Genomic DNA, 18,408 nt, shown 5'->3' with positions numbered 1-18,408 from the left:
GCTGGTCCACAGATATACCTTGTCATGGTTGCCATGGCACCCATTTGGCCATGCCCGTGTGTGTCACGGTTGCCATGGTGCCCAATTGGCCCCGCCCGTGTGGTGCCAGCTGCGGCTCATTGAGAGATTGGCTTTCTGTCTATAATGAGCTCAGCACTCTCTTGCTTCCTTTGTCAGCCCGTCAACGAACCTCTGCCCCGTAAGACGTGGGTTCTGACTCGGTCCTGTTTTCCTGTTGGATTTTCGTGTCCGGTATTGTTCACGTTTATTTTGTGCTGTTTAATTTCGGTTTGTAGTTTTGTTTCCGTCTATTTTTGTCCTGTTTATTATTTTCTCCTGTTTTCGTTCCCCTCTAGTTTCTCCTGTTAATCTTCGATACCCTGATTCGTTATCTATGCTGTCTGTCCCTTCGTGTCCGGTATCGACCCCATCTGTCCGATATCAATTCGGGCTTTTTGTGCTAGTAACTTCCAGATTTTCAGCGGTCAAAAACTCCCATAATCTCCTGCGCTTCCCCTCACCTTTTTTTCCCTATCAATAATTGTCTGTGGTAATAAATTGTGTTTTCTATTTCAATTGGCCTAGTTCATTGATTTCATTTTCCTGGGATTGGTAATTCATATCAGAACTCAAAGAACTCAAAGTAATAACGTAATTGAAGTTTTTTTTTATCAGTGTAGGGAATTCTAGCATTCTTCAGAGAAAAATATTTATGGTGGAGCAAAAGCAACACCTAGAGGCAAATTTGTTTACTGATTGTAGTAAAAAAAAAATATTCGTTTCAATCCTAACAATTGTCAAAATTAAAGCTAGGAAAATACCTAAACGTGTTTTACCCACCAACACCAATGCTCTATGCTAACTGCTAATTTATTTTGTATCAAACAGAAAGCTAATTATTAAGCAATAATGAGCCATTGTTTGACTATGCGAGCGCACTAAAGTCCAAAACAAAGCGCTGCAATTACGACTCTTATCTTTGAACTTTGCGTCAGGCTATTGATGTCTGCAATTTCAATTCTGTTACACACCTCCAGGAAAATATCCGCCTGCACGATTACTCGTCCTAACCGGCTGCAGTTTTTTCCACCTTTCACAGCCTCTTAACTGCTTTAAAGGTTAATTATGTGTTTCAATTCTCGGCGGCTCAAGCGATGGCTTGCAAAAAAAGTGCGGACAGAATCAATTAGCTCCAATCTTTTGGCAGATAATTGAAGACGGACGTCGGGGGCAATGTTCCCTGTAATTTTCCAGGGGTATGAGCGTTCACACAAAGTCGGTGAGCAATGCTTGAAACAACAGCGAGCAAAGGCAATCCCAAGTGTGACATGATAATTCATTATCAAACATGTCCAAAACTTGACATTTTGCTGAGTTTCCGGCAATGCAAAATTATTTTTCTCTTTTGAATGAATTGACAAGATATCCATTTCTTTTTTTTTCTGATATATTTTGTCGCATGGCAGCACGGCGGTGCAGTGGTTAGCGCGTGTGCAGGACAGTTCTAAGGTCTTGGAATCTCCTGTGTGGGTTCAAATCCAGCTACCGGACTTCCTGTGCGGAGTTTGTATGTTCTCCCCGTGCCTGTGTGGGTTTCCTCTGGGCACTCCGGTTTCCTCCCACATCCAAAAGACATGCATTTCAGGTGGATTGGCCGGTCCAAATTGTCCCTAGTTGTGAATGAGAGAGCGTGTTGTCTGTCCCTGTGTGCCCTGCGATTGGCTGGCAACCAGTTCAGGGTGTCCCCTGCCCACTGCCCGATGATTGCTGGGATGGGCTCCAGCACCCCCGCGACCCTACTGAGGATAAGTGGTGCAGCTAATGAGATGAGATGAGATTTTGTTGCATAATATTAACATTTTGGGGGGCTTATTTAGTCAGTTGCAAGATACAGAACTGTACTTAATCACATTTTTTAGTGGAAGTACAATGTTGGCAACAAGATTCAATTGATTAAATTTTTAAATTATTTGAATGCAACACAAACTCTTTCTTCTTTTTTCCGCGTTTTTTTTCTACTTTTTTATTTAATTATTTAAAAAAAAAGTCTCATTGTGTTTATTTTTTCCGAGCTGTTACTTTTTTTTCTCTATTTACTTTTTTCCTTTCTCTTTTTTTCTGGCTTTTTTTCTAAAATGTTCCTTCTTTTTTTCGGCTCATTAAGAGGAACCGGCTATTTCGGGTCCTAAATGGCATTTTTTTCTTCTATTCCCCCCTTCTTTTAAGTCATTTTGTGCATAGTTTTACATCATATTTGGTCATGTTGGGAATAAAGAAGCAAAAACAACCCGAAGAGCCGTTTAGAACCCGAAAGAGCCGGTTACTTTTAGTGAGCCGAGCCGAAGAAGCCGGTTCTCGACAAACTCTACTCACTTTACTCAACTTCGTTCTACTTCGACTCGACTTCAAAATACCGCATTTACGACACAACGTCAGGGGAACCCGTGTATTTTTTGGGAATAAAGAAGCAAAAACAACCCGAAGAGCCGTTTAGGACCCGAAAGAGCCGGTTCCTTTTAGTGAGCCGAGCCGAAGAAGCCGGTTCTCGACAAACTCTACTCACTTTACTCAACTTCGTTCTACTTCGACTCGACTTCAAAATACCGCATTTAGGACCCAACGTCAGGGGAACCCGTGTATTTTTTCGGAATAAAGAAGCAAAAACAACCTGAAGAGCCGTTTAGGACCCGAAAGAGCCGGTTCCTCTTAGTGAGCCGAGCCGAAGAAGCCGGTTCTTGACAAACTCTACTCACTTTACTCAACTTCGTTCTACTTCGACTCGACTTCAAAATACCGCATTTACGACACAACGTCAGGGGAACCCGTGTATTTTTTGGGAATAAAGAAGCAAAAACAACCCGAAGAGCCGTTTAGGACCCGAAAGAGCCGGTTCCTTTTAGTGAGCCGAGCCGAAAGAGCCGGTTCTCGACAAACTCTACTCACTTTACTCAACTTCGTTCTACTTCGACTCGACTTCAAAATACCGCATTTAGGACCCAACGTCAGGGGAACCCGTGTATTTTTACCTTCATGCACTGTAACTTTGACTTAAGTCGCTTCTTAATTAGTCATTTTGAGCCCTGATTTTTGTGCGCTGGCTAGATTTTCTTGTGCGCAGAGAATATGCGAGCAGCTTAGAGGGAACACTGGTCGGGGGGGCCTCCGGTTTCGTCCCCCTCCCGCGCTTCTATTCGTTTCTTTTAGCTTGTCGTCGTGCTAACAGGCGGGATCGGCGAAGGTGAGCTGCGTGGGAAACAGATGAATGAGGCCAGACGTGAGCGGAATCTTTCGATTTTCATTCGAGCAGACGAAGGGGGAGGGAAGTAGAAAAAGGGAGAAAAGAACATGGATGTGGCGGAGGTTGGATTGACGACAGCTGGCAAATGCGGCTTTTCAAATGAGGAAAAGAAAGTAAAGCGGGTCAAAGGTTCACGGACGAGTGTTTTCGAATTCCCGTGCAACTCGAATTCGATCCGTTTGGCCGCCTACCCGCCAGGAGGAACCTTTTTCTCACCCCTAAAACTTTCGGGTGGTCCAGAGTGCCAACTTTTATAATAAGGCAGTGTTTCTTAGTTATTTTCTATCATGCCCCCCCTAGGAAGAAGAAAACCTCTCAACCCTTTTTGCACTGCTTTGATCAATCTTTATTTTTAGAGACCATATACTGTATAAGTCTCTCCAAAGTATAAATCGCACCAGCCAAAAAGGCATAATGTCATGATTACCGGGTTCTGATTGGCTCCCTGTCACTATTTGTACCCAGTCCTGTCTGTCCCCTGACTAACGATCAATGACTAACGATGATAAATGGAACCCACCTGTGTGTAATCAAGTCTCTGTATAAATGCACCTGCACTGTGATCGTCTCAGAGGTCTGTCTAAAACGCAGAGAGCATCATGGAGAACGAGGAACACACCAGGCAGGTGCGAGATACTGTTGTGGAGAAGTTTAAAGCTGGATTTGGATACAAAAAGATTTCCCAAGCTTTAAACATCCCAAGGAGCACTGTGCAAGCAATAATATTGAAATGGAAGGAGTATCTGACCACTGCAAATCTACCAAGATCGTGTCGTCCCCCTAAACTTTCAGCTCATACCAAGAAGAAAACTGATCAGAGATCTTTCCATAGGACAACAATCAGTCGTTTACTGCACAAATCTGGCCTTTATGGAAGAGTGGCAATAAGGAAGCCATTTCATAAATATATCCATAAAAAGTGTCGTTTAAAGTTTGCCGCAAGCCACCTTGTAAACACACCAAACATGTGGAAGAAGGTGCTCTGGTCAGATGAGACCGAAATTGAACTTTTTGGCAACAATGCAAGATGTTATGTTTAGCGTAAAAGCAGCACAGCTCATCACCCTCAACACACCCTTCCCAGAGTCAAACATGGTGGTGGCAGCATCATGGTTTGGGTCTGCTTTTCTTCAGCAGGGACAGGGAAGATGGTTAAAATTGATGGGAAGATGGGTGGAGCCAATTCTGGAAGAAAACCTGACGGAGTCCGCAAAAGACCCGAGACTGGGACGGAGATTTGTGTTCCAATGAGACAATGATCCAAAACATAAGGCAAAATCTACAATGGAATGGTTCACCAAAAAACATATCAGGATGTTAGAATGGCCAAGTCAAAGTCCAGACCTCAGTCCAATTGGGATCTATGGGAAGAACTGAAAACTGCTGTTCACAAACGCTTTCCATCCAACCTCACTGAGCTCGAGCTGTTTTGCAAGGAGGAATGGGCCAAAATAGCAGTTTCTCGACGCGCAAAACTGATAGAGACATACCCCGAGCGACTTGCAGCTGTGATCTCAGCAAAAGGTGGTGCTACAAAGAATTAACTCAATGTGGGGACAAAAAGCTGGTTCAGGAATGCAGCTCAAATGCCTACTAAAACCAAAACAGTAAGCTTATTCAGAAAACTGTACAATTCTCTGATGTACTTTGAACTTTGTGCAGCAAACAGAGATGGGGAGGGTTACTTTAACTGGATTACTTTCAATGACTTTTGGATTACTCCAATACCAAATATGCTAATAAAAGACAAAAGAAACTAAATATGAATCAAATGATGACTCACAACACGTGGTAAGCTTTCTCTCCTGGCTTTGATCTCCGGCAAAACGAACATAAAATGCGACAGAAGCAAAATGAAAATAAATCCAAACAGCTTGCCCCAAGCCTGCACAAAATTGAGAAATTTTATTCATATTTAGTTTCTTTTGTCTTTTATTAGCATATTTGGTATTGGAGTAATCCAAAAGTCACTGAAAGTAATCCAGTTAAAGTAACCCTACCCAACCTTGGCAGTAAATGTTACCGTCCCTGCTTTTTTCACCGCCTTTCCCTACTTAAAACAACCCAGTCGTGTTATTCCGCCCCAAAATACTGAACAATCCGTGACGAGTGAAATTAAACATTTTGTAAACGGAGCCGCAGCAGTTTTGTGTTTGCCTTTTTTTTGGCAACGCTATCTCGTTGCTAATTTCCCTTCAGGGAGAGCTGCTGACACAACACCGCGGACTTAAAGGCGAGCGGCGCCGTGTTAACGTTCACCTTGCTTATCGAGCGGGGCGCTAAATTAGCTCTTGGCTCGGCTGTCTTGTATCACGCTGATGCGCGTAATGAAAAAGGATGACTAATTCCGCTGCTGTGTCCCCGCGGGCTTTTGGGGGCAAAGACCCGTCACAAGCTGACAAGTGACAGGCGGCTGTCATCCCCATGATAGAAGATTTGCGGGGAAGAAATACAGGAAAGTGAATACACACTTTACACGACAGATGTCGAACAGGAGGCCCGCGGGCCAGATCAGGCCCGCTAAGGGATTGAATGCGGCCCGCGAGACAACACTCAGAGAAGTGCAAGAGAAAAACAAGCTGCAGGTTGAAATATGTCAACTTGATGTTGCCAAAGCCAGGTGCCTCTCAAAAAGACATTGTACTTGTATTTATTTCTCTCTCTCTCTCTCTCTCTTCCATCCCTTTTCTCCCACTCTCTGTCTCTTTCACTCTCTGTGTATCTCTTTTTATCTTCCTTTGTTGCTCTTTGTCTCTCACTCTCTGGGTCTTTTTAACTTCTTTTGCTCTAACTTCATTTTTTCCTATTCTCTCTTTTCTCTTTCTCTTTTCCTACCCTTCGCGCTTTCTTTTCTCTTTTCTCTCCTTCTGTCTTTCTATTTCTCTTTGGATTTCTTTCTTCCACTCCCTTTCTTTTCCCCCTCTCTCATGACTTTTTATCTCTTTTGTTTCTCACGCTCTCTCCCTCTCTGTCTTTCTTTGTCCCACCCTCTCTCTTCTTTTCCTTTTCTCTCTCTCTCTCTCTTTCTTTCTCTCTCTCTCTCTCTCTCTCTCTTCCATCCCTTTTCTCCCACTCTCTGTCTCTTTCACTCTCTGTGTCTCTCTTTTTATCTTCCTTTGTTGCTCTTTGTCTCTTTCACTCTCTGGGTCTTTTTAACTTATTTTGCTCTAACTTCATTTTTTCCTTTTCTCTCTTTTCTCTTTCTCTCTTCCTACCCTTTGCGCTTTCTTTTCTCTTTTCTCTCCTTCTGTCTTTCTATTTCTCTTTGGATTTCTTTCTTCCTCTCCCTTTCTTTTCCCCTCTCTCACGACTTCTCTTTTTATCTTTTTTGTTTCTCACGCTCTCTCCCTCTCTTTCTTTGTCCCGCACTCTCTCTTCTTTTCCTTTTCTCTTTCTCTTATTTCTTTATCTTTCTTTTTCTTTCTCTTATCTACCAGTCCGGCCCCCGACAGAATGTTTGTTCTATCGTGTGGCCCCCGAGATAAAATGAGTTTGACACCCCTGCTGTAGATACAGTTACGTAAGAGTCATTTAAAATTTTTACCAAATATTTATTATCCGTAGGGGAAAAAAGAAAGGGGGAGAAAATTGTAAATCGAATTTTTCAGGGTGCGAAAAAAAAATCTGTGTTCATACGAACGCTTGAAATCCTTAAAAAATCCTTCAATTTTATTGATGTGTTTTCAAGGATTGAAAAGTGCTCGGATTTTAGGTGAAGTACTTATAAATGCTTGAAATTGTTGCCATGTTCCTCAACACGTCTGTTTAAAAAATGATGCTGACACTGCTCTCTGGTGGCTTTGCTTTGCATTTCTTCTTACCTTGTGATTAACAGCAGCAGGTAATAGTTTGTATGGCATTGCCTGATGAAGCGTCACCGCCCCATATGCCCAAAAAAACAGTATACTACACCTAAACAGGGCACTAAGAAATGTTATTTATGGCCATTTATTATGAGCCATGTGTAAATGGGTGGAACGACGGTGTCCCCTTTTGGACAGTTCCCGAACGTACCAATTCACCATGTACCACAATGAAATCTGATAAAAAGAAGTTTTGAATGTAATTAAAACATCCCAGGCAATGTATTGATAAAATAATGTTCTCACAGTACGTATTTATGTCGATTGGAGGGACATTATCAAGTACAGAACATTACGCAAATTTCTCACTTCTTTGGCTTTCTAACAAGTTTAGCAATTTCAAACACCGTCATCCGATCCTGGTGGTCTCAGATATCTTAGACCACGCCCATAAAGGCATGATCTGGTCAAGGGTCACAGGCCCATATAGAAATATTTGGTTGAGCGATAGCCGGTCTAGTCTGGTCGTGCGGACCTTCACTGCGGCCTTGAGTTCGGCACGTGGGCCATATGTTGCGACCATCCGGAGAATGAAACCAAGTCTCCCCTCAACAAGAAGTAAGAGGACGTTTCAGATTTAACGTTCTTTTTGTGCTAGTAGCTTCGAGATTTTCAGCGGTCGAAAACTCCAATAATCTCCGGGGCCTTCCCTCCCCCTTTTTTATATCATTGATTCTCTGCGTTAATAAATTATGTGCTCTATTTCAAATGGCCTGGTTCATTGATTCCATGTTCTTGGGATTAGTAATTCATATCAGAACTCAAAGAACTTAAAGTAAATATGTAACTTCATTTTTTTATCAGTGTAGGAAATTCTAGCATCCTTATGGTGGAGCATCAACAACACCTAGAGGCAAATTTCGTTTACCGATTGCAGTTAAGAGTAATTTGTTTCAATCGTAACGATTTTCAAAATTAAAGCTAGTAAAATCCCTACACATACAAAAAATGAAGGTAGGTTTCCTCAGTGGTAAAATGTGATGCGAATATCACAATATCAGCTGACATACAATACTTTTTTTCCACTTAATGTATTTTAACAGGAGGAAATAAATTGAGTAAAACAATTGTTCGAAATAGTTTTTGGAGTAAGAAAATCTGAATTTTCATTTTGGGCAAAAATGTGCAACATTATTCTGATGCTTTATCTCTATCTGTAAAACTTTCTATTTTCAAATAAAGAGAAATCTACTTTTGAAAAAAAAAAAAATTTTTTTTAAGATTATGCTATATATTATATGAGTTGATATATACGCACATCACACCGTACTTTAATTTGATTTTTTTCGGCTTGTATGTCAAAACAGAAAAAACAACTACACTAGCATTCCACGCTAAAGAAAACAGTATTAGTTTTCTGTGTACCTGTAGAAAAAGGAAGTTTTGGTTTTGATGTAGAAGAGTACAATGCTAGGTTTTGGGGTAGAGGAAACCAACGCTAGCTAGCTAGCTAGCTTTCTGTAGTGATACAACAATGCTAGGTTTGAACAAAAAAAATATGACACCGCTTATTTTAGTACAGAAGAACTAGCTAGTTTTTAGCATTGGCGATGAATACGCTAGTTTTTAGCATTTAATAAGCAGATGACATTGTTAGCTACCTGCGCGAAAGAAGAATACGCAAATTTCGGCATAGAAAAATACGAAACTAGTTTCTGGCATAGAAAAAGCCAATGCTAGCTTTTCTGAACTTAAATACAACAATGCTAGTTGACCGTGTCTCGATTTTTGCGTCTACATTAATGAGTATTAAAGTATTTTATGACACAGAATACGCTACTTGTTACTTTTTGACATGAAGATGACAATACTAGTTTTCTGCATAGAAGAGAAAGCTTATTTTTATTGTAGAAGAAGCAAAAGCTAGCTAGCTTCCTGTGAAAGAGAACATGACTCGTTTCTGCCATAGAACCAAAGTCCGGCCCGAGGGCCTGTTACGGTTCAAGTTTTTCTCGCGGCCTATGCATAAAATGAATAATATGTAGGCTACCAGCAATGTTGACCGCAGTATGAAATACATTTGTACAAAAGAAATAAATAAATCATCATTTCACCAGATGAAAGCAGTAGCCTTTTGGCAACCTTGCGACAGTAAATACAAAAAGGAAAGTTGACTGTGAGGGCCAGTGAAAATTTGAGTATTTTTTCACTGAAGTTCAAAACAACTGCATCTGCCTGATCTGCCAAGAGACTGCGAATGTAATATCAAGAGGCACTGCCGGACGAAACATGCTGACTACTGCAAACGAAGGCTGTGAAAAGGTGAAGCAACTGGAAGCTGTTTTAACGGCACAAAAGTGATTTTTCACAAAACCTTGCGAGTCAAATGATACGAGGTCCGGACGTCCGATCGCTGAACACTGCAAACCATTCACGGAGGGTGAATTCATCAAAGAATGCCAGGCTATAAATAGGTGGCCCTGAAATTTGGCCCGTGTTCTGAAAAATGTAAACACCCCTGCCATGGAAGAAAGAAGCAGAAAAACATAAGAGTAATTCTCAGAGTAGTATAATAAGCTAGTTTCTGATGTACAACGTTAGTTTCTGACGTAGAGGACAAAACAAATTTTGGGTGTAGGAGGAAAAGCTATTTTTAGGCGTAGAAGGAGACGATGGGGCTAATTTTAGCCAACGAAGAAGACGTTAAGTGTCAGTATAGAATAGGGGTCGGCAACCTATGGCACACGTGCCAGCAGTGGCACGCGAGCGCATGGCACAGTAATAATGATTATTTTAAATGCGCATTTTTACCTGAAATTTAGAATTTTTCATTGCGCACTTTCATTGTTTAGCGGCTTTACGGTGAGGGTGTGTCTGCGTGGTGCCTCGCAGAGGAGGAGATATGTGTTTTAACCCTCCCACAGAAACACCGGCGCGCCATAAATGAACGAATCACGACAGCCAAATCATGACGGCTCCTCGAGCGGAAAAATTTCAATCTTTCCACCCAGCGTGGACAGACGAATGGGGCTTTGTGCAAAAAATGACGGTGCTGTTTGTGCATTATGCCTCGAGAGCGTTCTACCTCACACGTCAAGTGTTAATCGTCATTACGAGACGAAATATGAACATGAATTCAAGGACCAGCCTGAAAAAGCGGATACATTAAAACGCGCTGTGTCCAGGTACGGTGTCGTGCCTAAATCCGACTCCCCTGCAAAATTCTCCCCCCCTCGCGTGAACGCGCATTCTGCTGCGCTCCGACAAAAGCGATCGCATTGTATATAATACGTTTATTAAAGCAATAAAGCGAGCTAATTAAAACAATTAAGCGATGGTAGTCTATATAACGCGTTTATTAAAATCGTATTCTACAAAATGCGTTTGTTAACGCGGAAGAAAAAGTCACCAACAACGGAGACGAGTCAATTGTACGCTATGATATCCACGATCACAACTAATTGTACACAAATAGCCTTTATTTGATGTACTATAATAGCCATATACCAGCTCAGTAGCCTAGATGGTAAGGCGCCCGCTTTGAGACTGGGAGGTCGCTGGTTCGCGCCTCGGCCGAGTCATACCTAAGACTTATAACATTGGTAAAAATGGCGGCGCCCTCTGTTGGCTGCGGCTGCATCGGCTCGCTACAACGGGTCAGGTGTATCGACATTTCGTTATGTGTACATTGTTACAAAGAATGACAATACAAAGGAAATTATTATTATTATTATTATTATTATATATAATGTATTTTATTGTGAATGAAACCCTGGTTGCATCGGATCCCGCGGTGTAAACAAATCATTTTTTTTTATTTTCATTTAAAATCGGACTTCCCTGCCTATACTGTTGACACACTTTAAACCTATTGTGTTTTTTTTAGCTTTGGGATCCAATGACAGAGGAATACCTCCACTTTGTGATGTGTTACTGACAGGGTTGGGTAGGGTTACTTTAACTGGATTACTTTCATTTACTTTTGGATTACTCCAATACCAAATATGCTAATAAAAGACAAAAGAAACTAAATAGGAATAAAATGACTACATTTTGTGCAGGCTTGGGGAGTAACGGAATACATGGAACGGCAAAAATGATGTTGGCAAGCTGTTTGGATTTATTTTCATTTTGTTTCTGTCGCGTTTTATGTTCGTTTTGCCGGAGATCAAAGAGATCAAAGCCAGGAAAGAAAGCTTACCACGTGTTGTGAGTCATAATTTTATTTATATTTAGTTTATTTTGTCTTTTATCAGCATATTTGGTATTTTGAGTACTATACTATAAGGACTATAAGGCGCACCTAAAAGCCTTTAAATTTTTCAAAAGCTGACCATGCGCCTTATAATACAGTGCGCCTTATATATGGATCAATATTAAGTTGCAAAGTCTTGCAACTAAAGCAAGCAGCCGCTGACTAGATTCTCCCCCGAAGGCGAAGTCGTCCGCGGTGTATGCTGGGATTTATATACCAGTGTTTCATTTCCTAACCAATGTGTCAATCATCATATGAATCAGTCACTATTGGCTAAAGTTATTTGGAGGTAAAGGGGGCGGATCCTTTTTATCATTTACAGGCTCGCATAGGCTAAAGGGGCGAAACAAAGCCTGCAATAGGCCGAAAAAGATGAATGTGAATCACACAGTTGGGTTGCACTACGGCATAGAGAAAACATGTTATACTATTCGGTATTTGTAAATATTTTACTCTCTTGGATTTATTACACTCACGGTTGTAAGAAGACCATGGTTATGTATCATTAATGAACGCGAAGGCTGCAAGAGAACTTAGGTGAGCTATGCGGATTTATATTTTCCCGGTATCTTGTTTTAGAACCATCTTGATGTTTCTGTGATGAGTTTATTTTTAAACTAAATTCAATTCAAAGTGTTTATTGTCACATGCAAAGAAAAAAAAACGTTTCCCTGCACAATAAAATTCTTACTTTGCTGTCCACACAGTGGCCAGCAAAAAATAAAATGGAAACTAAGAAATATTTGTTTGGTGACATCGTACGAACACCGCATCCGCACGTGTCTACGACACGTATTTGCTTCTTTGCAAGCTTTGGGAATGTTAAGGGGGTAATAAGTTTGACTGAACCATCTGACTGTTTTGTCGACATTCCCATTGCAGCGCCTTATAATCCGGTGCGCCTTATGTATGGAAAATATCGGACAAAAGACTATTTTTTGGGGGTGCGCCCTATAACCCGGTGCGCCTTATAGTGCGGAAAATACGGTAACCCTACCCAACCCTGGTTACTGAACAGGTGTTCGACAAATCTAGTTCGTTTTATTACTACTACTATTATTATTAACGATAGTAATATTATGAGAAACGTTCTGAAGCTCTTCAAAATCATTGTGCTGCACACCTGGTATAGAAGATGATGAGGTTTTATTGTAATAATAATAATTAATAATAATTTCCTTTGTATTGTCATTCTTTGTAACAATGTACACAGAACGAAATGTCGATACACCTGACCCGTTGTAGCGAGTCGATGCAGCCGCAGCCAACAGAGGGCGCCGCCATTATAGATTAAATCATTCTCATTTTCGGTATTAAATAAGAATCTACTTTTGGTGTAAAAAACAATGCAAGATTGCTATACAAATATGATGGTAATACAAAGAAATTCAAAATTGGAATTGAATTCTTACCAGGGCAAGGGAGCATGCAGGCTTCCTTGAGGCGGATGCGTTTGTCTCCGTCCACGGACAATTCCAAACCGCCGCAAAGTTCTTCGTCCACCTGGCCGCCGCTGTTCTGCTCATTGCCTACGCCGCCATCCGACACGTAGCAGGTAAGGTTCCGGTAGCGCGTGCCGTGACCGCAAACCACGCTCTGAAACAACAACAGGAACCGCAACGTGTTTTCAGAGTAAAGCCACAACAATGTCACAGGAAGTCTGCGGTTTTTAGGGATTATTGGTTCAAAGACGAGTGATATTCACCAGGGTTGGGTATGGAAAGTGGTATCCGGTATCGATTTGATTCTGATTCACAAGAGTTCATTTTGATTCAATTTAAAAACAAAAGATCCGGTTGCTTAGTCCATTTTACGGAGATGAATCATTTTTAGATGACTCCAAGTTAGGTACGATTAGCATTAATATAACTAGAATTTGTCACGGTTGCCATGGCGCCCAATATGCCCCGCCAGTGTGGCGCCAGCTGCGGCTCGTTTACAGATTGGCTTCCCTTCTTTTCAAGCTCAGTGCTCTCACTCACCCTTTGTTGGTCCGTCAACGAACCTCTGCACCCGCAAGACGTGGGTTTTGACTCTGTCAGGTTTCCTACTTGTAGGCAGCACGGCGGCGCAGTGGTTAGCGCATGTGCGGCACAGTTCATGTCTTGGGAACCTCCTGCCTGGGTTCAAATCCAGCTCCAGACTTCCTGTGCGGAGTTTGTATGTTCTCCCCGTGCTTGCGTGGGTTTCCTCCGGGCACTCCAGTTTCCTCCCACATTCCAAAAACATGCATTTCAGGTGAATTGGCCGGTCCAAATTGTCCCTAGGTGTGAATGAGCGAGTGAGTTGTCTGTCCCCGTGTCCCCTGCGATTTGCTGGCAACCAGTTCAGGGTGTCTCCTGCCCACTGCCCGATGATTGCTGGGATGAGCTCCAGCACCCCTGCGACCCTACTGAGGATAAGCGGTGTAGCTAATGAGATGAGATGAGATGAGGTTTTCAACTTGTCTTTCCTGTCCGGTATTCTTCCAGTTTTTTTTGTCCTGTTTAATTTTGGTTTCCAGTTTTGTTTCCGTCTATTTTTGTCCTGTTTATTATTTTTCTCCAGGTTTCGTTCCCGTCTAGTTTGTCCTGTTTATTTTCGCTATCTTAATTCATTATCTATCCTTTCTGTCCAGTCCGGTATCGACCTCATCCGTCCGATATCAACTCGGGCAATTGGAATCAATCTCGTCGGTCTCTGGCTTCCGATCTTTCCACGCCAGACCGCTGCCTAACGTGCATGACTCCCCATTTCCCGTAAAATAAAAGGCTTATGTGAGAACATCACGCGTTTGGGTCCTGATCCTCTTCTGGTTCTTGACACTAATAATCATTCTAATTATATTCTAATTCTAGCAAGCATCGATAACTATAATTTCATTCACAGTAGTAGGAAGAGTCAAAAGTCCAAAATTCCTGTAAAACGGTACATTAAAGGAAAATACAAACAGAATGACCCACGAAACTCAATATTTCTAACTGTAAATTGGCTGGAATCCGTAGTATTGGTCATCGGTCATAAGCTGTTAATTCCTTCCCCTAGTGAGAGGTTTTGAGGAAGGTTTGATAATTGGACATGCCATCAAATTAATTTGCAGGAAGTACTCCACTAAATGAGCCATTGAGCCTACATTCCCCTTCGCTCATCGTTTTGTCTTTATGACCAATTTACCGATTTATGGCCATTCACCCATAGATCAGAGTCACTTCCCTTTATTCAATGGGCTATTTCATATTATCTTTGAGTCATTATTTTGCCTCTTGTCCGACTCGGATTAAAAATGTGCAATTGGATTAAAAAAAAGTGCCATGTTGCATGAACATCACAAAAGCTATGCTAGCTTGTTAGCCGCAACAATCGGTTATGAGCACTCTAAGCCCTTGTTTTTCAACTGCTGGGGCCACTGGTGTGCTCGTCCGGTGTGCTGCAGGAAATTGCCCAACTTTACCTGATAAAAAAACATGCCGTTGTTTGGCATACTTACAAAAATTCGAGTTATGAAAAATGGTAGATACGAGCATTGTTTTCGGGATGTTGAAAATAGTGGGGCGGCAGTAGCTCAGGAGGTAGAGCGCTCGTCTTGGGATCAAGGGATCCCAGTTCGAATCCCGGCTCGTCCGTGTTACATGTCGAATAGAATAGAATAGAATAGAATAGAATAGAATATGCCTTTATTGTCGTTGTTACAACATGGGATATGCTGTGACAACGAAGTTGGACAACTCCAGTTCCACATTTACAGTGAGGATAAGGAAACAAAGAGATAAAGGCACAAAGGACTAACACGGGCAGCACGGCGGCGCAGTGGTTAGCGCGTGTGCGGCACAGTTCTGAGGTCGTGGGAACCTCCTGCGTGGGTTCAAATCCAGCTCCCGGCCTCGCTGTGCGGAGTTTGTATGTTCTCCCCGTGCTTGCGTGGGTTTCCTCCGGGCACTCCGGTTTCCTCCCACATTCCAAAGACATGCATTTCAGGTGAATTGGCCGGTCCAAATTGTCCCTAGGTGTGACTGAGCGAGTGAGTTGTCTCTCCCCGTGTGCCCTGCGATTGGCTGGCAACCAGTTCAGGGTGTCCCCTGCCCACTGTCCGATGATTGCTGGGATGGGCTCCAGCACTCCCGCGACCCGACTGAGGATAGGCGGTGCAGCTGATGAGATGAGAACTAACTGACTTTGTTGTAAGTAGGCTTTGTTTTCCTCCGGGGGGTTGATGAGGGGGGTGAGGGTCAAACAGAGTTGCTGGATACAACCGGAATGTTTGATGTTTGATCTTTCATTACACATTACACATAGTCCAGTGTTTTTCCGAATTGCTCAGTCCACAATTGAATGGATTTGGGAGTACAGTCCATAAACATGCCCGATTAAAGTCGCCATCGACGATAAAGCTCCGTTGGGGTGTGCAAGCTGCTGTTTATTGATAGCAGCGGGCAGGAGATTTAGCGCTATGCTAACGTTAGCACCGGTGAAACGGTTAGCGGTGGAAAGTAAACAGCAAACACAAAGACCACAGTTAACTCTCCCGGTACATAGGAGTGTCTGCACGATACTGCTAGAAACTCCATATCGAGTGAGCAGTGTGTGTCAATGGTGTCCTTGGGTAAGACACTGAACCCTTAATACCCCCGATAAGCAGGTTAGCGCCTTACATGGCTGCAAGGCCGCTTTTGGAAAATGTAGAGCACATTGTAAAGTGCTATATAAATGCAGATCATTTCATCTCATTCATACTTGGACATTGTCATAAAGGCTATAAAACTGACCCTGGGTGTGACTGTTCTTTCAAAATTCAAAGTTCTTTCAAAAATGACTATTCACGACAAGATGGAGACACTATTATTACGTTATTGAGGGTACGCAACACGAAGCTCTTAGAAGATTAACACCGAAATCAGAAGTTGCTGTCCTTCTACAAGGACCTAGAACTTGAGGCAGCGGGAATCATTGTCAGGGTAAGACCAGAATGGATTTCAAGCCCATTTATAGGATTGGCATAAGCAAGCAGTAAGTTACAATACTGCGGAAGAGTTTTTTGCAGTGCTTTGCTTCACGAAAATGAGAGAAAGAAAATTTAAATTCGAGTCAAGTCACATTGATTTGTATAGCCCCTTATCATAAAAGTTCTCAAAGGACTTCACAGGTTACAATGACAATGATCTTAAACCAACATGCGGGCAAGCAAAAAGTCAAAACCTCAGCACGAGGAAAATAAAAAACCTTGAGAAGGTCTCATCTCATCTCATCTCATTAGCCGTACCGCTTATCCTCATTAGGGTCGCGGGGGGGCTGGAGCCCATCCCAGCCATTTCCGGGCAGCGGGTAGGGGACACCCTGAACTGGTTGCCAGCCAATCGCAGGGCACACAGGGACAGACAACTCATTCGCTCATTCACACCTAGGGACAATCTAGACCGGCCAATCCACCTGAAATGCATGTTTTTGGAACATGGGAGAAACCGGAGTGCCCGGAGGAAACCCAGGCAAGCACGGGGAGAACATACAAACTCCGCACAGGATGTCTGGAGCTGGATTTGAACCCATGACAGGTTCCCATGACATGAACTGTGCCGCACAAGCGCTAACCACTGCGCCGCCGTGCTCCTTGAGAAGGTAATTTGTAAAAAAAAAAAATGTTCTCACGTACGTGTATTTAAAGTTACAGTAACTTTAACTTTAAGTCGCCGTAAGTGCTTAAGTATCATCAAAAGTCTCTCGCACTACATCAGGCTTCCTGCACCCCTCTTACTCCTGCAACTCCATAACACCGACCTCCTCCATGGTCAGTGGTCATAACGAACTGGCATTTTATTTTGTTAATATCATCTTATTTATTTTATTACTGATTTTTTTTAAAATGTTTGATTACTATTTGTCATTACTGTCACTGTCTTGTACTACGGACAGACTGAATAAATCTTTTCTTCCTCATGCCATGAGGCTCTTTAACTCTACCCGGCAGAGCAAAGGCCCACATTAAACCACACCCCCTACATTGCATATTACCGAATTTTGTTGCAATATGTATTCTGTGTAGCACTATTTAGATATTCTATACAACACGCTAAAGTGGGCATTTGCACGTCACACTGGGTATTTGTATATTGTATTCTTTTTGCTTTATTATTGTATTGTTCTCAGCTCAGGGATGCTGCTGGAAATAATAATAATAATAATAATTTCCTTTGTATTGTCATTCTTTGTAACAATGTACACAGAACGAAATGTCGATACACCTGACCCGTTGTAGCGAGCCGATGCAGCCGCAGCCAACAGAGGGCGCAGCCATTTTACCAATGTTATAAGTCTTAGGTATGACTCGGCCGAGGCGCGAACCAGCGACCTCCCAGTCTCAAAGCGGGCGCCCTACCATCTAGGCTACTGAGCTGGTCAAATGTGAAAAAAGTATCTATCTATCTATCTATCTATCTATCTATTTGAATGTGATCAGGAAGATTCTTAGCTATGTAGGGTCAACTTTAATGCTGGGGGGAGGATCCAGAACAGGCCAATTCATTACACAAGCAATCACATCTAAGACCAGAATTCTGGAAAAAATAAAGCTTGTAGGAAGAGCTAACGCAGGAAGAGGTAACATTGTACTGAAGTAGATTTGGGTTAGCTTGATTAGAGCATTGTTTTTCAACCTTTTTTGACCCAAGGCATATTTATTTCATTGAAAATTCCCGTAGTACACCACTAGGCAGTGCCGTTGCATCGCTGGTAAAAGTAAATCCACATAAAAGCAATGTCTGCAATAATGTCTGCCCGGACGCCCGGGGCGTGCATCTTTTACGTCGGGCGTACAACTTACAAAATGTCTCGGTCCGGTTGGCCGACAACTTTTTCAAGAATAAAAAACATCTTTCGGGGTTTCTTTTTCTTTTCAAATTAGACTTTTGCTTTATTTCGATTTCGAAATCTTCGTTCGGTTTGGAAATTTCGGAATTTCGGTTAGTTTGGCAATTTGCATTCTCGGGAGCCAATCAGAAGCCTGCGTCGAATAACTTCGTGCTTCCGAGCGTGATAACATCAGGGTTGGGTAGGGTTACTTTAACTTGATTACTTTCAATTAC

At 42.3% G+C, this 18,408-nt stretch overlaps 1 protein-coding gene across 1 annotated transcript in view; it reads right to left on the bottom strand.

Annotated features, from left to right (window-relative positions):
- The window catches only part of LOC148372974 (thrombospondin type-1 domain-containing protein 7A-like), a 339,221-nt gene that overhangs the window by 22,090 nt on the left and 298,723 nt on the right, over positions 1-18,408 (bottom strand). The window contains exon 23 of the mRNA XM_088327730.1: positions 12,769-12,952. Within this exon, the coding sequence (XP_088183856.1) occupies positions 12,769-12,952 (184 nt within the window). The remainder of the gene's footprint in view (positions 1-12,768; positions 12,953-18,408) is intronic.

Source organism: Urocampus carinirostris, chromosome 2, assembly GCF_059441175.1.
Source record: "Urocampus carinirostris isolate Australia breed hairy pipefish chromosome 2, RoL_Ucar_1.0, whole genome shotgun sequence".
Lineage (NCBI taxonomy): Eukaryota > Metazoa > Chordata > Actinopteri > Syngnathiformes > Syngnathidae > Urocampus > Urocampus carinirostris.
Note: the sequence above shows the minus strand (reverse complement) of the source record. Positions and strands in the feature narration are given on the sequence as shown.